Source organism: Scylla paramamosain, chromosome 8, assembly GCF_035594125.1.
Source record: "Scylla paramamosain isolate STU-SP2022 chromosome 8, ASM3559412v1, whole genome shotgun sequence".
Lineage (NCBI taxonomy): Eukaryota > Metazoa > Arthropoda > Malacostraca > Decapoda > Portunidae > Scylla > Scylla paramamosain.
Window position 1 is genome coordinate 30,929,540 of NC_087158.1, and position 21,120 is coordinate 30,950,659.

General features: G+C 39.3%; 1 protein-coding gene and 2 long non-coding RNA genes across 7 annotated transcripts in view; 1 reads left to right on the forward strand and 2 right to left on the reverse strand.

Moving 5' to 3' along the window:
- The window catches only part of LOC135103159 (uncharacterized), a 153,418-nt gene extending 153,281 nt beyond the window's left edge, over window positions 1–137 (forward strand). Inside the window, exon 6 of the long non-coding RNA XR_010269940.1 lies at window positions 1–137. This exon is cut by the window's left edge and continues 39 nt beyond it. This is a non-coding gene — a long non-coding RNA (uncharacterized LOC135103159).
- The window catches only part of LOC135103158 (uncharacterized), a 15,343-nt gene extending 2,878 nt beyond the window's left edge, over window positions 1–12,465 (reverse strand). The window contains exons 1-7 of one of the 2 annotated variants that reach the window (XR_010269937.1): window positions 11,133–12,465; window positions 8,639–8,759; window positions 6,227–6,462; window positions 5,524–5,656; window positions 2,879–2,988; window positions 511–626; window positions 1–60 (exon numbers count right to left, since the gene is read on the reverse strand). The exon at window positions 1–60 is cut by the window's left edge and continues 41 nt beyond it. This is a non-coding gene — a long non-coding RNA (uncharacterized LOC135103158). Of the gene's footprint in view, window positions 61–510; window positions 627–2,878; window positions 2,989–5,523; window positions 5,657–6,226; window positions 6,463–8,638; window positions 8,760–9,799; window positions 11,092–11,132 lie in introns of those variants that run through there. The other variant, XR_010269938.1, reaches the window with a different exon arrangement.
- A 242-nt stretch (window positions 12,466–12,707) lies between these two features.
- Window positions 12,708–21,120, reverse strand: part of LOC135103156 (uncharacterized) — a 64,669-nt gene continuing 56,256 nt past the window's right edge. For all 4 annotated transcript variants that reach the window (XM_064009237.1, XM_064009234.1, XM_064009235.1 and 1 more), the window contains 3 exons: window positions 14,647–14,886; window positions 14,244–14,345; window positions 12,708–13,780 (listed from right to left, as the gene is read on the reverse strand). In XM_064009237.1, coding sequence (XP_063865307.1) covers window positions 13,667–13,780; window positions 14,244–14,345; window positions 14,647–14,886 — 456 coding nt within the window. In that variant the 3' untranslated portion in view covers window positions 12,708–13,666. The remainder of the gene's footprint in view (window positions 13,781–14,243; window positions 14,346–14,646; window positions 14,887–21,120) is intronic.

Here is a 21,120-nt window from a genome sequence, read left to right on the forward strand (position 1 = left end):
CGTTATCAGGTGATGCACTGACCCAGAAGACTCAACAGGTTAATTTCTCCCAGCATCACCCTGCAAAAAAAAAATCATTAATGATGTATACTGACATTACTTTTCAAGTGGAACAACCAAATAAAAATAATATTCCAGCTGGCTTTTTCTTTAACATGTGATAAGGTAGCAACAATGAACAGATGTTGAAATGAAATTAAATTATTTACAAACATACATAATAATCATACAATAATGCAGAAAGATGTTAATCTCCAGTAGAGATTAGGAAGAGTAAGTAGTCAGGTAAGAAGATATGAGGGTGGTGACCATGGCATTACCTGTGGTATGAAAGACAGACTGAACAGAAAGAGGATTGTGGGGTGACATACTTTCTTGGTGAGACACATGTGGAAGTAATGTTATTTGATAGTGTAATTAAAATGGATGTTATGATTTGGAACCATCATCATTAGTGTTACTACTACCACCACAAACACTAATTTCAAGTACTACTACATCAAAATTTACATTTTACATTACAGGAGAAAGAATTCAGGCTGGAGGTCAAAGTGCTGCTCAGTGCGTGCTGTAAGATGATGCACTGACTCAGAAGACTCGAGAGGCTCATTTCTCCCTGGATCATCCTGTAAAAGATTCAGTATTATTGATCTATACTGACATCTGAAAGTGGGATAAGATGAGACAGCTACTTTGTTTCATTTTAGAAATAAAAAATACAATATTTCAGCTTTCTCCCAGACATGTAGGATTGTAATATAAAACAAACTGGATGCTGAAAAGAAATAGTTTACAAACCTAAATAACCTTAATATAAGAATGACAGAAATTATGTATTGATGTGCAGTCAGCGCCATGAGGCGTGACCACAGTGGGTCGTGTGTCACCAACATGCATGCCCATTATTTTGCCACTGTATTCACTGTGGAAAAGCCATGTAGGAAAATCACTCCTACTACTACTATATGGCAACACCAGAATTCTTGCCACAATACTTTGACAACAACTGTCAGTTTTTATTATGCTTACTTGGAGAGCAACTTGTCCTTTCTTATCAAGTGCCTCTCCTCTTACCACCTCTACAGCTGCAAGTTACACATACACATTACACACTGCTGCAACATTTGGACAAGTGGTATGAGAAGGACAAGATATCAGTGGTGTATGAAGCATGGACAAAGTTTAATAACTTCAGGAAAGAAAAGGAAGGCACTATGGAGAAATACATTTTGGAATTTGTGAAGAGAAAATTAATGCAGTTCTTATTAAGTACAAGGTGGTTATACCTAAATGCATTTTAGCATTTAAGTTACTGGACAGTGGTGGGTGGGCTAAATATTAAAGACAAACAGTGTTGACAGCAGTGTCTTTTTGTGAACTAGAAAAGATGTTTGATTCCATGCAGCAAGCCCTCAAGAAATTTTGGGGGGAATAAGGAAGTGTTGTCATTGGATTCAGTGTCAGGGAGTAGTGTGAGACTCATGCAGTGGTAGTAAAGTTTGAATTATGTTCAGTATAGGGAAAGTGAATATTGTTACTCGGAGAGGATGAGCAAGATTCAGAGGAAGTAGAGGAAGAGGGAATTTAGCAAAAAGTGACAAATATAGACAAAAAAAACTGTTGACTAATATGGTAATACTAGAAAGGGTTATGTATATGGATCAGAGTATCACATGTCTCCGGCATGTCCAAACAATGTTTATGTGAACAATGCAAGTGAGGAGGTACACAAAGAAGCCGAGTCATATGCTGCTGTTGAGAGTCCTGTAATGTAATGACAGAGTCTATTAGTTATGCTATTCTGGACACAGCCTTAAGTTCTACTGTCTGTGGTGTTGCCTGGTTAAAATCATACATACAGACTTTGTTGGAAGAGGAAAAAATGAGAACAGAAGACAGAGAATGAAACGACATTTAAATTTGGTGATGGTAACATGTACTGAGTAAGGTGAAATTTCCAGTGAACATTATAGGTGAGAGAGCATATATAACATGTGATATGATGAATTGCTCTCTTCCCCTGCTCTTCTGCAAGAAACTAATGAAGAGGGCACAGATGAAGTTAGACTTTGAAAATTATATTGCAGAAATACATGGAAAAAAAGGTGAAATTGAGATGCACTTCCTCATAACATTGTCTTCCACTAAGGGATGAGAAAGAAACATGGAGGAAAACAGAAGAAATACTGCTATCCTTGGGTAATAATGAAAAAGAAAAAGCAAAAGATTGAAAAACTGTACCAGCAATTTGTTCATCCCACATGTAAGAGACTGACTCAGTTGTTGAAGGATGCAGGTGTTGAAGACAAAATGCGATTTGTGTATGCTGAAGAAGTGTCAAGAAGTTGTGAGATATGTTGAAAAGAAAACACCAAAAAGACCAATAGTAAGTATGAACATGGCAAAGGAGTTCAATGAAATTGTTGCTGTAGACCTAAAGAGTACAAGAAAGGAGAAATATATTTTCTGCGTATGGTAGACATGGCAACAATGTTCTCAAAGTCATATGTGGCAAAAAAATAAAGGAGACAGTGAAGAAAATTATGGTGACATGGTTGAGAACTGGTTTGGAAGCCCCTGTGAAGTTTTTGTGTGACAATGGTGGGGAGTCTGCCAACATTACATTCTTAAAAATGTATGAGAACATGAACATTTAAGTTATGCACAGAGCAGCATATTCCCCCTTTAGTAATGACATACATGAGTGCAATCATGCAGTCATTGATGAAATGGTGACAAAAATAATAACAGAGCAACCAGAATTATCTTTGAAAGTGGCTCTAGCATGGCCAGTCAATGCAAAAAATGGTCTTCAAATGGTAGGAGGCTTCAGCCCGTATCAGCTTGTGTTTGGAAGGAATCCTGACCTGCCATGTACCTTGAGTGATGAACTTCCTGCATTGGAAGGTATAACTTCTAGTGAGATGGTTGTTAAACATCTCAATGCCAGTCACTCAGTAAGGAAAGTCTTCATTGCCACTGAAACATCTGAAAAAATATGACGAGCACTTAGACACAAAGTAAGAGCCACTGGTAGAACACCTGAAAATGGAGAACAGGTCTATTTTAAGAAAGAAGAACAAAAGGAGTGAAAAGGACCAGCTAAAGTTATTGGTCAAGATGGAAAAACAGTAATTTTGAAATATGGTTCAAATATTATAAGAATCCATGAAATGCATGTTCAGAAGCCATACAGTTTCAGAAGAGACATTCAACAAGGAAAAACTGCACTGCTTGACAAGCTGAAGCATCAGAGTGAAAAAGAAGACAAAGAAGAAAAAGTCAGGAGCAAGAGAAATGAAACAGAGGCAGTTATAAATCCAAGAGGAAATATGAGGAGGGACATGGTAGTGAAACAAAGTAAGGTAAGCATGTCACTCTCAATCAGGGTCTTGTGAGTCACTCTCCTTGAATGCTGGCCTGTGTTTATGTCCCTTATGTCCACTCACTGTGTCTGTTGAAAGGTTTGGGGCCACTGGCATGACCACGTGGATTGTGCAAGAGGCAGGAGAGTGGAGGTCCACTATGTCAGAGAACTCAAACCAGAAAGGATACTGGTAACCCACAAGGTCCAGTATCACAAGTTTCATCCTCTATGAGATCATGAGTGAAATTTCACTCAGTTTCAAAACAGGGAAGTAAAGTGTGTGTGGTTTAAATGAGAAGTGTGGATTGGTCAGTTTCAGGGAAATTAATCAATAGTTGAGTCAAAAGATATTTTGGGTTGATTCAAAAGCATAGTTCCTTGATGTACTGACAAAGAGGGAGTAAATCCTTTGAGAATAGTTAGAGTTTTTGAAAACTTATCTTTAAAGTTGTAAACAAATACCAGTTGACTGCAATGGTTGTGAAATAAGATGGTAGGAACATTTATTTCTTGTTAAGTTTTTTTTGTTGCTACTCATGAGAAAATTTTTTTTTGAGTTATGTTTAAAAGAGAGGGAGTATGTTAATGATGTTTAAGTTGTGACCGAGCTGCACTTTACAAATAGCGCGTCTTTTGTTTGTTTGTTTATATGAGAGGGCGCGCTCTTATGGCATCTTAGCTGGACGTGTAGATTCTGGCTTTCATAAATAAATCCAAATGCTGTACATCTACTCTTTGATTTACCCTGCCACACTGATCTATGAGTTAAACACCTGTAATGCCAGTTCTGCTGGCCCCTGATTTTGGAAGCATTGGACCTTTATGGCGACTTGAAGAATGTGGCCTGATTAAAAATTGCTGAATTGAGTCTGGCAACACAGCATGGGGTTATGGCAACAGCAGACTCCACCCATCTTGCAGGCTCACTAGCCTCACTCAGCGTTCTCAGGCATATGATAATTATATCATATAAGTACAATGATTGATTTAGCATACTGTAAGATGAAAAATATCTGTAGTGTGTACAAGAATATGATAATATGCAGTTCTGTACAATACATAATTCACACTTCTCATGAAATAATTCCTGCTGAAATTTCCTGTAAGTTTCTAAAAAATCAACCCTTCTCATGTACCTAGCCCAGAGTAAAACTGTAAACCCACCTTAAAGACTGGTTTACAAGGGGCAATTTTTCCCTGTTCTAATCTCTCTCTCTCTCTCTCTCTCTCTCTCTCTCTCTCTCTCTCTCTCTCTCTCTCTCTCTCTCTCTCTCATTATTACCGTTATTACTATTACTCTAAATTTATTAGTAAAGCATTATTACTTTCATATCTTACTTATTGATCTGTATTAGTGCTTTATGGATACATCTGTGCAAAATAGTGTTTTATTATATTTATTCACACAGTATGTACTTATGGAACATTACTATCTCCCCAAACAACAGCAACAATGGACAGACAGTAATATCAGACCAGTACCCCCTCAAATTGTCTGAAGTTGCTGAGGTTGAGTGTATATAGGTTGAGTGCACATATAATTTTAATAAAAGAAGAAACACATTGGTGGAGAGAATAGTATGGACAGCTGGAAAGGTGAGAATAGCAATATATGTATGGTCCTGTATGTATGTACTGCAAGAGAGAGAGAGAGAGAGAGAGAGAGAGAGAGAGAGAGAGAGAGAGAGAGAGAGAGAGAGAGAGAGAGAGAGAGAGAGAGAGAGAGAGAGAGAGAGAGAGAGAGAGAGAGAGAGAGAGAGAGAGAGAGAGAGAGAGAGAGAGAGAGAAATTTTGAAATTATGAAAACAAGTGTCAAGAATTAAAAAGGAAGTAGGGTAACGTTGATCAAGGACATAAATAGAAAAGTTATATGGAGCAGTAGCAGATGTGGTGCATGTCAACATGGTCTGAATGCAACTTTAGAAGTCAATAGTAAATAAATCTGACACATTATCCATCAGACTAAGATGATCAACAAGACTGCCATTTTTGTCATTTTCAATTGAATATTACAAAGAGTAGTAACATGTGAAAACACAACCTTTGAAAGTGCATTGAGCTGAATGGAGAATATGTAGATAATTTAGCTTTTGTTAAAAATGAATTAAAAATTTCCAAGGGCTTTTTGACTAATAACAAGAATCTTGTGTACTGACCTATGAAAAATGCTGGCTTCTTCATATGATGCCATATCCTCAGTACTGTCCATAAATGTTACTGCTGCTCATCCATGAGGATTCAGACAAGCTGTGCAGCAAGTAGACATTTCAGCAGAGTTCAGGATCAAAACTGAAAAATAAGGAGGTACAAGTTTTCACAGTTTCAGAAGCTATAACAAGACTTGTTATGTGAGGAGACATGGTAAACAGATCAGGTTTTACGGAGAGTCATGGTATGTATGTATATCTTATAGAATAAAATAAAATTACAACAGTCTATCACTGACTGATAAACATTTTAAACTGAACAGTCCATCACCATACAGTATATGGATCAGACCAATGACTGGCTCACATCTAAGCTGGTAAGACCCTAAAAGTTGACAGTAACTTAAAGAACCACTATACCTGACAAGACAAGCAGAATCTAGGATTGGATGAATGCAATATGGAGAAAAACAAGAATAAACAGTATAAAAAAAGTATTACAAGATTACTCACCTGTTGTGTATTGACCAGTACAAAGGCTAAAATTATCTCAGAACCTGGTGATTGCTAAGCTCCCATTCAACATCTAAGACACTGTACTTTGTCCTCCAGGTCAAGGGTCTGATGCCCAGTGAAAGACTCTTAGGCCAATTTATCCTGGGTCTCTTAAAATTTTAAGTGTAAGGCAGTACAGTTGCTCTGGAGTACTTACAGAAACCAAAGAAGGTGACAGTGGTAGTGATGTCTTCAGGTGATTCAGGTGTTTCAGTCAACTGTCTCATCTATGCCTTACTATTTCCCCAAAGATAGGAAGAGGTGGTGGTACTTGTAGCAACGTCTCCTGACGACAGCACTCATGTTCCTGATGCCTCTCTCCTGACCAACTGAACTCCTGGTTGATAGCCTCGCCCAATCAAGATCCAGCCGGACAGGTATGCCACCGTGCAGCTGTGGGGTGGGGTCAACGAGTGAGGTAATATCATGTGCACCCCTCTTCACTTGGCCCCAGCCAGGATTTTAACCTCAGCCAAGCTCATCTGGCCTGCAGTCAGTTGAGGAGGGTATTTACATTATCAGTCTTAGTTTGTCAGTCATAGTGGTGAGTACAGTATCGCTTTGCTGAACAACTGTTCTGTGTTTGGATGTTCCAACAACAAAAAAATGCAAAAACATTAGAAAACCTTAGATTCTTCCACTTTCTTAAAACTGAAGAAAGACAAAGGCTGTGGAAAAATGCCTGTCAACGAGCAGACAAAATCAATCCAAAATGCAGTGATTTCCTCTATTCATTTTACTGAAAGTGATATGAAGGAAAATATAGAATCAAGTCTTCTTGAAATTAACTGAGGAAACAATTACAGACCACTAAAAGATGATGCATTACCTTCACTTTTCCTACCACAGTATTAAAAAAACACAGGGCAGATGAATGTATATACTGACAGATATATACTATACTTAGACCTGAGAGAGAGAGAGAGAGAGAGAGAGAGAGAGAGAGAGAGAGAGAGAGAGAGAGAGAGAGAGAGAGAGAGAGAGAGAGAGAGAGAGAGAGAGAGAGAGAGAGAGAGAGAGAGAGAGAGAGAGAGAGAGAGAGAGAGAGAGAGGGAGGAAGAGAGAGAGAGAGAGAGAGAGAGAGAGAGAGAGAGAGAGAGAGAGAGAGAGAGAGAGAGAGAGAGAGAGAGAGAGAGAGAGAGAGAGAGAGAGAGAGAGAGAGAGAGAGAGAGAGAGAGAGAGAGAGAGAGAGAGAGAGAGAGAGAGAGAGAGAGAGCATTAAGATGAATATAATCTGGCAGTGAAGAACATCTTCCAAGTGTCATGCTCAAGGACTTGGAATTTGATTTTCAAAATGAACAAGATTGTATGCCTTATAGAGTGGATGAATATCAAGGGATGCAGCAAACGGGGATTGATGCAGTGATAGAGGAAGAATCACTTCGCTAAATGTGCAGCTACATAGCAAAAAAAAAAATTGCTTTGAAATATCCTCACATATGACATAGCTAGATGTAACGCACATAGAAAGAATTAGTTGATGGAGGTGAACTGAATCCTCCTTCAGACTTCCTTTTCTCATTTACAAATTATGAGGGAAATATTGAAGGCAGTGCATAGTGACACTCTTTGTGAAAGAAAACATTGCTTGAAAACACCTGCTTCAAGAATTGAAGAGGGTATACCTAATAATGTGGTAGACTGCTTTTTCTGCAAAATTTGTGCATCTTGAAATGAGGTAGCTCATCTTAAACTGATAAACTCTAAAAACATGAAACAAAAATTATGAAGTGAAAGGACTAGAAATATCAAGGTAACACTAACATGTAACAAATTAGAAATTAGGAAAGCAGATTCTGTGAAGAATCTGAGTATATTATCTTGTTTATTTATGTGATTCTGTATTAAAATTTAGGACAAAACTGTATCTATGTTATCATCCAGTTTTGACTAATCTCTATCAGTGCACAAAAAAATTGAATATAAATACTACTACTACTACTACTACTACTACATCTACTAATTATTATTATTGCAGGGCTACTAATACTACTAATCATAATGATTATAACATGTATAATAAAAAATGATTCCTTCTCATTATTATTATTATTGCTATATCATGATAATTCTTTATAATCGTCCCAAAGTTGGAGACCCGAAGGGAAACTGGTATGTTAGGGTAGGGGAAGTCAAATCTGGCTAATTTTGGGCATTCATTAAAGTCTAAGGATGAGACGCCTGGATTTTAGGGTAGCAGAAGTCAAACCTGGCTAAATTTGGGCATTCATTGAAGTCTAAGGATGAGACGCCTGGATTTTAGGGTAGGGAAGTAAAATTTGGCTAAATTTGGGCATTCATTAGTCTATGCCTGGCCTAACCTAGGGTAGGGAAGTAAAATTTGGCTAAATTTGGGCATTCATTAGTCTATGCCTGGCTTAACCTAACTTTAACCTGACATGGTCCCTGACAGGCAGACTTTCAACCAGGCAATGTTTTCAATCACTGCTTCACTTATTACCTCATAAGTAGGTCTCATTTATTATTTATTAGCACTGGCTGACGGAGGCTTTTGCCTACAGCAGTCCGCCAGTGGTGTTTTGGGTTTGTCTGGAAGAGATGGACTTACCTTGAAAGAACGTATTCCTGAACGGTGAAGATGAAGATTAGCAGGTAAGCATTTTACTCCGCAGTAGGTCTCATCTCTTGAACAGCTGGCTCACTAGAACGCGATGGCAATTCATCAGCAGCTGAAAATCGAAGTGGCCTTTATATATATATATATATATATATATATATATATATATATATATATATATATATATATATATATATATATATATATATATATATATATATATATATACACACACACACACACACACACACACCTAAAACACACCTAAAACAGCTCCTAACACATTTATACACCACTAAACCCACTCAAACACCTCCCAAAAACCCATCAATAGCCAAACACCTCCACACACACTCAGACACCTCCTAAACACCTCCAAACACACTTAGACATCTCCAAACACAGTCAAACACCCCCGAATCCCGTCAACATACACTAAAATATTCGCTAAACACCTCCAGACACACTCAAATACCCGCTAAACACCTCCAGACACACTCAAATATCCGCTAAACACCTCCAGACACACTCAAATACCTGTAAAGACCTCCAGACACACTCAAATATCCGCTAAACACCTCTAGACACACTCAAATACCCGCTAAACACCTCCACACACACTCAAATACCTACTAAACACCACACTCAAATACCCGCTAAACACCTCCACACTCCAACATCCGCTAAACACCTCCAGACACACTCAAATACCCGCTAAACACCTCCAGACACACTCAAATACCCGCTAAACACCTCCAAACAAACTCAAATACCCGCTAAACACCTCCAAACAAACTCAAATACCCGCTAAACACCTCCAAACACATTCAAATACCCGCTAAACACCTCCAGACACACTCCAACACCCCGTAAACACCTCCAGACACACTCCAACACCCTCTAAACACACCAAATACACTGAAAGCACTGTCACGGAAGACAAATGCTACAAAGACAGACAGGGCAGAAGGAAAAATTAACCTAAATATTGTTTTCTTGGCATTTTCCTGTTTTATCACCTCCATTCCTTCTCCTTTTCTCTTCCTCCTCTATTTCTCTTATCTTCCTACTCATTCTACTCTTATCTACACGTATGAGTTTAGAAACACATGGAAACACCAGGAAAACACTGCAAAGTACGATAAATATTACCGAGGAGACAGCGGAGCCGATCAAGGTCCCGGGTCCATGATGGCGGCCGTGACGTCACGGCTATTTTACGTACCGTAACGGATTTCATTTTGAAATTGACCCCTCGAAAAAATGGAGCTAGGCTCGAATGCCTTATATATTCTGACTTGACAAATACTTTTATTAATATTCACAATATTATAACAGCTCCAGCCTGAGTAGTATTTAAAAAATATCCAAATGAATTATGGAAAAAAAGTTGAAATATTCGGCACCATTTAAATCATTGAAAAGTCCACAACATTTGAATTTTCAGGAACGTAAAAAATTTTAAAAAATCTGAACTATCATCTTACACCATCAAAAGTTACCTGGAACAAGAAGTAAACAAATAAAACAGAAATTGTGTAAAAAACAAGTGTTGGAACCTAAACACGATTAAAAACCACTGAAAAGTCCACCCATTTTCACTCAACAACAAGATAAAACACTTTAAAACATACGAACTATTTTTTCAAGCAATGAAAAGTTAGTTACAAGCTGAAATAGAGAGACAATAACACAAAAAGTGTTGTAATCACAACTTTTAACAGGACCATAAACCATTTTTAAAGTCCACTTATTTCTCTCAACAGGAACTAAAAAAACACTTTTAAATCATAAGCGATTTTTAGAAACACAAAAGACGTAATTAGAGCGTGAATTAAAAAAACAAGTTTGTCAAAATACTGCCAAAAAAACACCCCACATTTTCGTAAAGCAACACAAAATTAAAAACAACTCAACACAAGCAACGAAAACACTTCTAAAGTAAATAATTATTTTTATAAACCATAAAAACATGCTATACGAGCAGAATAAAGAAGTTAAGAAAAGTACCAAAAAAATATTGGAACCATCAGGTTGGTACAGGTAGCCAGCTATCATGGCGGCCCTTGCCAGTGGAGAGAACGGCCGCTATTTTGCCTGTTATTCTTCCATCGTAACTAAATGAGGCAATGGCAGATATATCTAGCTAGCGGATATGAAAGCCTCGTCATGTGGCTCCACTTTGTGACGTGTTAGGCTTACAATAAATAGGAGATGAAGCAGATAAAAGCTCATAATAAGGACGCCCTACCTCTATCTGTTTGTTTACATAGATCTCCCTTCAATATTTAGCTAAATTTTCAGACTCAGATGCGAGGAAACCCTAAATAAATAATAAATAACCTCAAAAAACACCCAAATAACGAATAAACTGACAGGAAGTCCGCGGGAGGAGTGTGTTACGGTGAGGGCGGTAAGGCTAACAGGAGGCTGCCCGGTGAGGGCAGTGAGGCTGACAAGAGGAGGCTACCAACACTGTACTCACCTTAAGTAGCTGTGTCTCTCTGGTGCTGCTTGATGGAGGAAGAAGCTGCCGGGAATATGCAAACACTGATCGCTATTGGGAGAGTGTGTGGCAAGACTGGCCAGTGTTGACTAAAACAATGTAACACCAATCCCACCTTCCCCAGCGCCCCTGCCAAAACAATGTGATCACACCACCACCACCGCCAGGAATATGCACTGATCACTATTAGGAGAGTGTGTGGCAAGACTTACCAGTGCCGACCAAAGCAATGTAACACAAATCCCTGCCTCCCCCAGCGTCACCACCACCACCACCAACGCCCCTTGCCCTCACACCGCCGCGTGAGATTCAAATGGCGCAGTGCGTGACCAAGTGTTTTTCCCTCCGAGCCAGAAATAGGTTCCTTCATCTCTTGTTATTTTTCTTACTTCCCTTGTATATTCATGCTTTCGAATCTAATGTCCTAGCGTGGCGTAAAGCAGATACATCGGTAAACCACCTTATAGTGAGAAAAAGGGAATTATGATTCATTATAATACTTTGAATTTTGCCCTTGCAACGGTGACGTGATGTCTAAAACCTTCCCATAATAGGCACGTAGACATTTTTTTTTAATATGAGACGCTCAGTAAACAATAATAATTGCTCTGATTATTATTATAATTTACAACAGAGCAATATATAAACTCGCTTGTATTCTATGGAATGATTTGGCGACAGTCCTGCAAAAGTTATCATGTATCTTAAACGCAGGATGAAACGTGGACAACAATGTGGTCATAGACAGTGATTAATTTAATCCAGCTTCTTGAATACAAGTTAATCCAAACCTCTTTCTGTTCTAATGCTTTTGAAAATTATCATGGTTATATAAATCGTCCAGCCACTTTGAGATCAAACGAGGGAATCCTAGTTCACATCACTACATAATTAGTATACAGCAATATCCTATGATGGAGACAAAAACAGCAGGTAGGAAATCGTTCAGTTTGCAACAGTGCGAAGTTACAAAGACTATATTTTTTACGTTTACGTGAATGGCAGGGCTATGAAAGGTGCGTACCTGTCTTTGGAAAAGGGATTATTATATTCTAAGACTGTCTAGGAAGGTGTTAAATAGGTTTGATCACCTACATACAATTACTACTGGGACTGAGCGCGTATAAAACAAGAAGAGTAAGCTTGCACGAGTGTGCTGAATGTTGTGGTGTTCGTGCAAGTAAAAGATCCCTAGGAGGTGGGAGGACATTATGCTGGTAGTTAACGAGTGGATAAGTGAAAGTACTGAACTATGCAAGGATGAAACGTCTTTAAAGCTACAAGTTTAAAATATCAAAAGAACCTACATCACAGTTACCTTTGATCCAAGTTTGTACTTCGTTTCCTTCCTAAGATTTCATCAGAAAGGACATCACACCCGTTCAGAAGTGGCCTGATCAGGAGAAGCTGTGCCGTGCTCTCGTCACTCATCAAGGCGACTCGTCCTCTACTTAAACTTCATTTGCTGCTTGTAGCCACGTGTAGTCAGGAAAATATCCCACATCACTTAATACATATTACATCAAAGCTGGCAGGAAAAGCGAAACATGGCAATATAAAAATCCATTTTAATGTGTCTTTCAACAAAGGAATATACTTTGATCATGAGTGTGTTTGCCATCATTCGGCATCAAGCTCACACGACAACTGTCAAACCTGCTGCAAACCTTCCCTTTCTTTCCCCTTCTTCCTTTTCCTTCCTCTTCCCTTCCTTCTCCCCTGAGCTGCGGTACAGAGCCGGCAATTGCAAACCTGTGTGCCACAAACACCCAACACATCGACCCTCACTCGGTTGTCTGAACCACTGACTCGAGCAGTTCATTCTTTCTCCCGTTCCTCTACACAAATGCAAACACTAAGGCTACAGCGTCTTGACGAAAAATAGCTTACTGTAGGATAAATACTGTGCAAGTCAAGCTACAGAGAACAAATGACAAGACATCAATGGCAAATAATATTTACATAAAATATCTCTTTACACAGACAACGGTAAACACAGAATTCACGATCAGTTTAAATTCACTTAACTACTCGTACAACTGAAGTCGCCGAATGGAGAAAATTGATAATATAATATAATATATATATATGTATATATATATATATATATATATATATATATATATATATATATATATATATATATATATATATATATATATATATATATATATATATATATATATATATATATAAAAGCACAGGTAAATTAGATTAGTATGTATGTAAAAATATGTAAGAAGAAAGAAGACAACGATTAAGAAGACAGAGTTCGCAGCTGAGAGAGAGAGAGAGAGAGAGAGAGAGAGAGAGAGAGAGAGAGAGAGAGAGAGAGAGAGAGAGAGAGTATGCATATCAAAGTAAAGGTCAAGTTCTGCATAGAGAAATGCGTCATAATGGTAATGTAGACATCTAATAATCGAGGATGTATCAGAGATTAAAAAAAAAAAAAAAAAAAAAAAAGGCATAGTAGAAAGTAAGGGTAAAGACGGAAGGCGGAATGTGGGGTTGGCCTAGCCCGACACCTGCTCCAGGAGGGACGGGGCGGGCGGATCGAGCTCGATGTGAGGAAGTTTGATGGAGCCTCTCTTAGGCCGCCACAGCATCACCTCCTCTTGCTCCTCCACCTGCGGGACACACAGGCAGCTAGACTGCTATACTAGCATAGCAAGGTTCTCACAAATCAATCTACAGAAGATCCTACTCAAGCTTCAGTTTCTGTTGTCGTCTGTGAAAAAATAATTGTCCTTTGTCCTCTAGCAATATTAGTTTAGTAGCTACAAATACATGCTACAGATACATGTCATCAATATCGTCCGTATTATTTACACATTTTCCCACAAGTCAAAACCAATAAATAAAAAGAGAAACGGAGAACAAAATGTGTGTGTGTGTGTGTGTGTGTGTGTGTGTGTGTGTGTGTGTGTGTGTGTGTGTGTGTGTGTGTGTGTGTGTGTGTGTGTGTGTGTGTGTGTGTGTGTGTGTGTGTGTGTGTGTGTGCTCCAATAAACAGAGCTCAAAGGTAACATCTCCATGAGGCAATCACCGGACAAGCCAGCCTGGAGGGGCCATGCTGGGGCACAACATTACCTCATCAGCATCTTTGGATGTGGGCGTCTTGGCAACGCTTTCAACCTTTTCCAGCCCCATTAGAGACAGCCGGCGGGTGGTTTCCGTCAGGTGGGGATCTGTCTGTGGCGAGAGAAGGAAAGTGGTCACTACTGCTCCATCACACCGTCTTAGTGGAGTCACTCTTTGCCTTGAACCACGAGAACTCTAAGGAGTACTACACTTTTTTTAACATTATTTTTCCCTTATGGCAAGCGTCACTTCTCGCCACTTTCTTAAAACCGTACAGATAAAGTCGATGTTCTCTCCTTTAATATTACTGTAACTGCATCCACAACTGTTAAAAGGATCAACTGTGAAGCAAGCATACATCTCTGCACTGATCAAATTTCATCCCCATGACTCCACTCAAGCAATGCCTTACCTGCTCGGCGGGCTCGGAGGCTGCAGACGGTGTGGTGGACAGCGAAGGTTGAATAACAGGGCTTTTAGGAGAATCCGCCTTGGTGGGGGTGTGTGGTGTGGGAGATGCTGTGATGCGGATAGGCTGACGTTGAGAGTGGGAGTGCACATGAGCATGGGCGTGTGCGTGGACGCCTCCCTCGTCATCACTGCTACCCTCGGTGTACAGTTCCTCCCCGCTGATCCAACTGTCCTCCTCCTCCTGCAAGCAACAAAGGACAAAGTGAGCGCTAATGTCCACGTGTCACCAAGGTCACGCCAGAGATGATTCTATGAGGTTCAGAAAAATATAAATAAATAGATAAATAAATAAATAAATAAATAAAAATACAATCTCTGAATTTTCAGTCAATAGCTTATTCCAAGATTCCACATGGCAGCTCGGAGAGAAAGATTCCGTGAAGCATAAACAATAACAACGTGATGTTAACGAACGCGGGCACAGGTCCAACTTCTCTTCCCTTCTCAGAAACAATAAATACCAAACAGACACATCCGGTCATCATTATAATGTTTTCGGTGAAGCTCCTACGAATATAAGGAAAAATCACTATTCCAGATCCATCGTTCCAGGTTGTCTCACTCCCAGGAAACATACTCAGCGAAAACTTATGAGGTTACCAACAGCAATACTTCAGTTACGCTCTTACTACCTCGCCCAGCCGCTGCGCCACAGTGAACACACGACGACACGTATGGACGACACCGATGAAAATAACATATCAGAGAGGCGATCGGAGAACAGACTATATGGGCAAGATAATCAAATAAATCTTTTCCATTGCACTCACTTTGAGAGGAACACTCGACCGTACAAGTCCCTGAATAAGTGGCAGAATTTGGTTTCATTAGAGGTGTCATAAGTATGGGTCTGCGAAGCTTCACTGAGAGAAGAGGCGACTGAGGCTGAGAGCATTACACACACACACACACACACACACATTCCTCTCTCTCTCTCTCTCTCTCTCTCTCTCTCTCTCTCTCTCTCTCTCTCTCTCTGAACCCAATAAAAAAAATAAATAAAAAAAAGTAGAAGCAGCTCCTTGCGTGTGCAGGAATCATCACGAGTTTGATATCTGGTCCGGGATTGTGGTGCGATACCCAATTACTTCCCTTAATATTTCTTGGCACAGCTAACGCACAGAGCCTTAGAAAAATATAGAAGGGAAAAATACATCACAATAATGGTATAGAGAACAAAGCAGTGGAAAAAATGTGAAAAGAAATATACGTCTGCGTTCCATTCAATTAATTACCGACAAACACGATGTAATCACGCTATACATTGTTTCGTATTTTTTATTCAGATGGAATATTGTTTATTTTCCGAATGGCCAAACAGGTTTTTTTCTGTTCCCTTTGTCGTGGAGGAACAATGACCTGCCATGCGTCATTGTTTGACCTACTATTGGCAGGAAGCAAGTCATTCTGAGGACACCAGATGATACAGGAATCTGAAAACTAATGACGGCGACTCTGTCCGTTTATTTCTACAAAGAAATGCAGTACGAAGAACTTCGTTTTCAACCATGTAGAAGTATATTAGTGTATCAGATGAGCTACGTGTGTGTGTGTGTGTGTGTGTGTGTGTGTGTGTGTGTGTGTGTGTGTGTGTGTGTGTGTGTGTGTGTGTGTGTGTGTGTGTGTGTGTGTGTGTGTGTCTGCTGATCTCACAGCCTGTTCCCATACGGAAAGAGCTCAGAGCTCATAGTTACCCATCTTATTTATAGATAAGACAGACCACTCGTACGCCACACACCGGGACAGCGAGGTCATAACCCCATGGTTTACATCGCGTACATACTTGCTGCTGGTGAAAGAGGGGGCTACACATTAAGAGCCTCTCCCATCTGCCTCGCAGCTTTCCTCAGTGGATGCACGTGCGCTCACTAACTAACAGCATCTTAAGCAGACGCAGAAATTGATCGCTGCCTGCCAGAAACCCTGAGGGACGAGACGACGACCCACAGACACTAGCCCTTAATACAGACCACGAGCTAAATTTTTCTTCACGAATTAGTATAAGTGTAACAGGAAAAACATTAAAGATTAGCGTCTTCATCCCCTAACATCTCACCACGTTATCTGTCTTACTGCTGCTGCAGATGGCGTGAATCGATATATATTCGTACCCGCGAATTAGCATATATCTGAAAAGAAAACAGACAGCAAAAAACTTTGTTTGATTTCACTACACTAACCATGGCATTTGAAAAACACTATCTACAGCAAAAAAAAAAAAAAAAAATGCGAGAAAGCAAGTGTAACGTGTGATATTGCTGTTGTGAGAGAGGGTACGAATGTATGTTTGTGATAACGTGCTGTGCTTATAGTGTAACGTAGGTGGAACAGCGTTGAGGTTCAGATTTAAGCCTTGTTGTTGCTACAATCACTTCTCAACAAACAGCGTGGTGTAAGTACTGTGAGGCCTCAAAAACAGCAAAGTTAATGGCCACATCCTAAGCTGTGCATTGACATGCCGTTTATCTTCGCGTTCGAGTCCACGAATCTGTGCAGGAGAGCATTCCCTTCCGCTTTGCTTGACACACTCCGCAGTCACAACAAAGTATCTATGATTTACTTGTTTATACAATTTATTCCTAAGTAGCATGATTTACTTGCTCATATAAACTGCATCGTCCGGGTTTACTTATATGCTGAAACATCCATGACACAACAAATAGTTATTACAAAGAGTTTGCTCAGTCTAGAGTCGAGAGTAGGCTTCATGGATCTTATACTGAACTAACCGACCCTTACACCTCCTCGCAAGCCAAACATTGAAAGAGAGGTGTCGAGGTCCTGACCAGAGAGTGGCAAGATGAGAATAGTGTTGACGTCTGTCCTTCATTCATCATCAAATAAATGTAAATCTCTTACTTTTCACGTCTAAGGAACTCCTGAACGAACAATTTATTTCACTGTTCATAATTTGAAATAAAACAATGATGCATATTTGACATAATCATTCTATAAACGATAAGCTGATTCTGGAAAGCACCTTCGCACTTAGTGATCCAAACATTCACACCCAAGCACCACTTCCACCCACACATACCGACATAAACACACTATCACAATCCACATCCACCCACCCACACATACATGGAACAATGTACCTTTCATTAATACATTTCCTTCAGTGACGTAGGGTACCAAACTAAGCTCACAAACATCGAAAAAAAATATCAAATAGCTTTGAATAAATCATAAAACCATCGCCCACTTTGTCGCCAGATGGCTGAGGAGATGCCAGCCAGCCTGTGAGAGAGCCTGAAGTTTACCCCTTACTATTTCTGTATACACGTTAGTAAATCACATCTAGTAGTAGTAGTAGTAGTAGTAGTAGTAGTAGTAGTAGTAGTAGTTTTACTCGTGTAAAATTGTGTAATTGTCTAATAAAAAAACTTATTTTTTTTGTCCCGTGTTATGAATATGGGCTAGCGTACAACATATCACCAAGTAAGGAATCATTAGCATCACCGTAGCCGCGGTAACACACAACCAGCAGTTGTCACAATCTCCACATTTTACTGATTTGTTTTATGGAATATTGGACTGAAAAGGCAGATTTCATTGAATTGAACGTGTATGTGTGTATGTATTTTTTCTCCTTATTTTTCCCTTGTAATCAGTAGTGTTCATATCACATTCTTCAGAACAGTTAGGATGGGCAACTAAGAGATGGACTGGCGACAATAATGCACTTTTTTTCCCTGGTGTATTTTACAAGCACCAGATGTGCTTTGCCACGCCCCAATACTGCCAGTGACATTTTTAGCTTGAACGGAGCGCAAAATCTTTATCCCTTAAGAAATTACGATGCTAAATTTTCTCCAAAATTATGTCACGCTGTCCTTCCCACAAGACACGATGTTGAAGGCTGTGACGGTGATGGGAGAGAGGGAGGGAGGGACGGAAAAGAGGGAGGGGACGCTGGTGAGCGGTGGACGGTGGCGAGGTGACAGTACTGGGAGGGTGTGATACTGACAGAAGCGTGAGGCGAGGCAGCAGTGAGGCGAACCCTCGTCATCTAAAAAAGAGCGTATAGTGAAAGCAATGAGTAATATGGAAACTATTATGAAGGTCAGGCAAAAGCGAGGGAGGGACGCCTTTATTGCACAACTGAGAGAAATAATAAAAAAAAAAAAAGGCAGAAAATGAGAGAAAACGATAAAATGACTAAGTATATTTTTTTTTATGAGGGAGGAATAACTGGGCTTTGATACAAGAATTACACAAACTTTACACCAGTAACTGAATGAAGTATCTAATACAGTAAAAGGTAAAGAATTATGAAACGGTCAGACTTTATAGCATTACTATAATATCGAAGGCAGCTGGGTGATAATTTGCATGAGACAGGAATTTGCACAAACTACACACTTCCGATCCAATAACTGAATGAAGTGTCCAATACAGCAAAAGGTAAAAAAAAATTATGAGACGTCTAGATTGCCTTTCACTAATAGAGATCAATGGCAGCTGGGCGGAAAAAAAAAAAAAAGTCTAGATCCACTGATTAATAACAAAAGCCTTTTTAACAATACAGAAACTCGTAACAAAAATTGACTATGTGTATGAGGGACTCAGACGAAGCATAAATATAGATGAAATAATAAAAGGTGCTGTTTATTTTTTTAAAGCGAGAAATTACTTGACACTTTCAACCGAGACCCAACACTTGTGCCTCATCAGTTCCCCTCGCAGCCTCTCACTGCTGCAATGATGTTCTCGTATACTGTGTCGACAGTATCAGTTTGCTACCTACGGCTCTCTTTGTACTCCAACCCTCCACTTGGTTATGTATTTAGCCTTAATAATTCTCTGTTCGCCTTTCTGGTTAATAACTTAAGATTAACGATGCTTTTCTTGCTCCATTTTTTTTTTTTTTTTTTTCAGCTAATACACGACGAAATATCCTGCTTCGAATTTAGCTAGCATCTTGGAACTTCATTTGATATTTTCTTTCAAGGTAAAAATATCAGGTCACTACGCTCTGCAATTCAGGACATTTTTCTATTTACTTATTTATTTATCTGCCTATTTACCTATCTATTTATTTTCTCGGTCTTTTTAATGTTTTTTTTTTTCTATTTAGCGATCTTTATTTATTCATTTTATTTTATCTATTAATGTACTTTATTTTATTTTTCTTCGTTAAGTCTTATTCACGTCTCCGTCTGCGGTGAAAATTAGCCTTCCAAGGTAGCGTTACGCAGCAAGAGCCCACGGGCTCGTGGGCTTCCTTTTTACCTTGATCCTTGTGTTGTTCACCTAATTAGTGTAAATACAAAGCAGCATCTACATTCCTTCATTTTTTATAGTGAAAAATTCTGGGACACTTTATCTTCCTTTTCCTCTACCTCTGACTCAAATTTCTTCAAGAAACGTGTATAAAACTGAACTGTCCTTAAAGATTTCCCACTTTACTACTCCTTTTTCTCTTAAGGTACGCCAACCGAGTGGCCTTCGCTATTGATTCGGGTTACTCAAATAACTACGTAGGGTTGTCGATGTAGCTTGCTTAGAGAAGATTCAGATCACCTTTATTATACTATAATAAAACGAAAAAAACATGTATTCTCTCAGAGTAAAGTATACATGACACCTAGAACAGTTGAAGAAGGATACAGTTGTGTTTCTACCAAAAAAATGTGTTTCAGGACAGTAAAATAAGTAAGACCAAGTGGTGTGCCGTGCCGGTGTCTCCTCCAAGAGACAAGAAACAAGATAGTGTCTTCAGGTTCACAATACTCGGTATAATTGCACAGGGAACTCAAAGAAGAATTATTCATAGTCTCAATAAGACCTTCAATATCTATATATGAACGTATGAACTATCTGTATTGTCTTCCTTTTATCAATATTTTATACTTAAGCCCTGCACGCCTTTCAAATGATGAACCTAATTCTCTAAAATGCGTCTATCTATTTCAACACCCGTTTCTGCTTTATTTTCCTTACAAAACTGTGGTGATTTCGTTATTTTCCCCCTTCCTTTTTATTACGGGACAGAGTAAAGGGAAGGCCGCTGGAATGGACGAAGATTAAAGTTGCACTTTCAATGCTATGCTAGGAAGACCTTCGCATACATTATTTTTGTTGGTCTTACATAATTTATATTAAGTATGCTTGTATGGCTGCAGTAACAATGACAATAGCAGCAATACCACATCAAGTCGGGAGTCCGTACATGCAGTGTTACCGCAATATTGTTATACCATTGCGAGTGATGGAGCCCTATGCACCGGAAGTGTGTGTGTGTGTGTGTGTGTGTGTGTGTGTGTGTGTGTGTGTGTGTGTGTGTGTGTGTGTGTGTGTGTGTGCGAGTGTGTGTGTGTAGCTGGCTGTATAGTGACGCAAGTGTGTAGGTGTTCGCATGATCTTAAATTTGCGAGTTTTCTTCCTTCCCATCACCACTTCCGCCAAACCA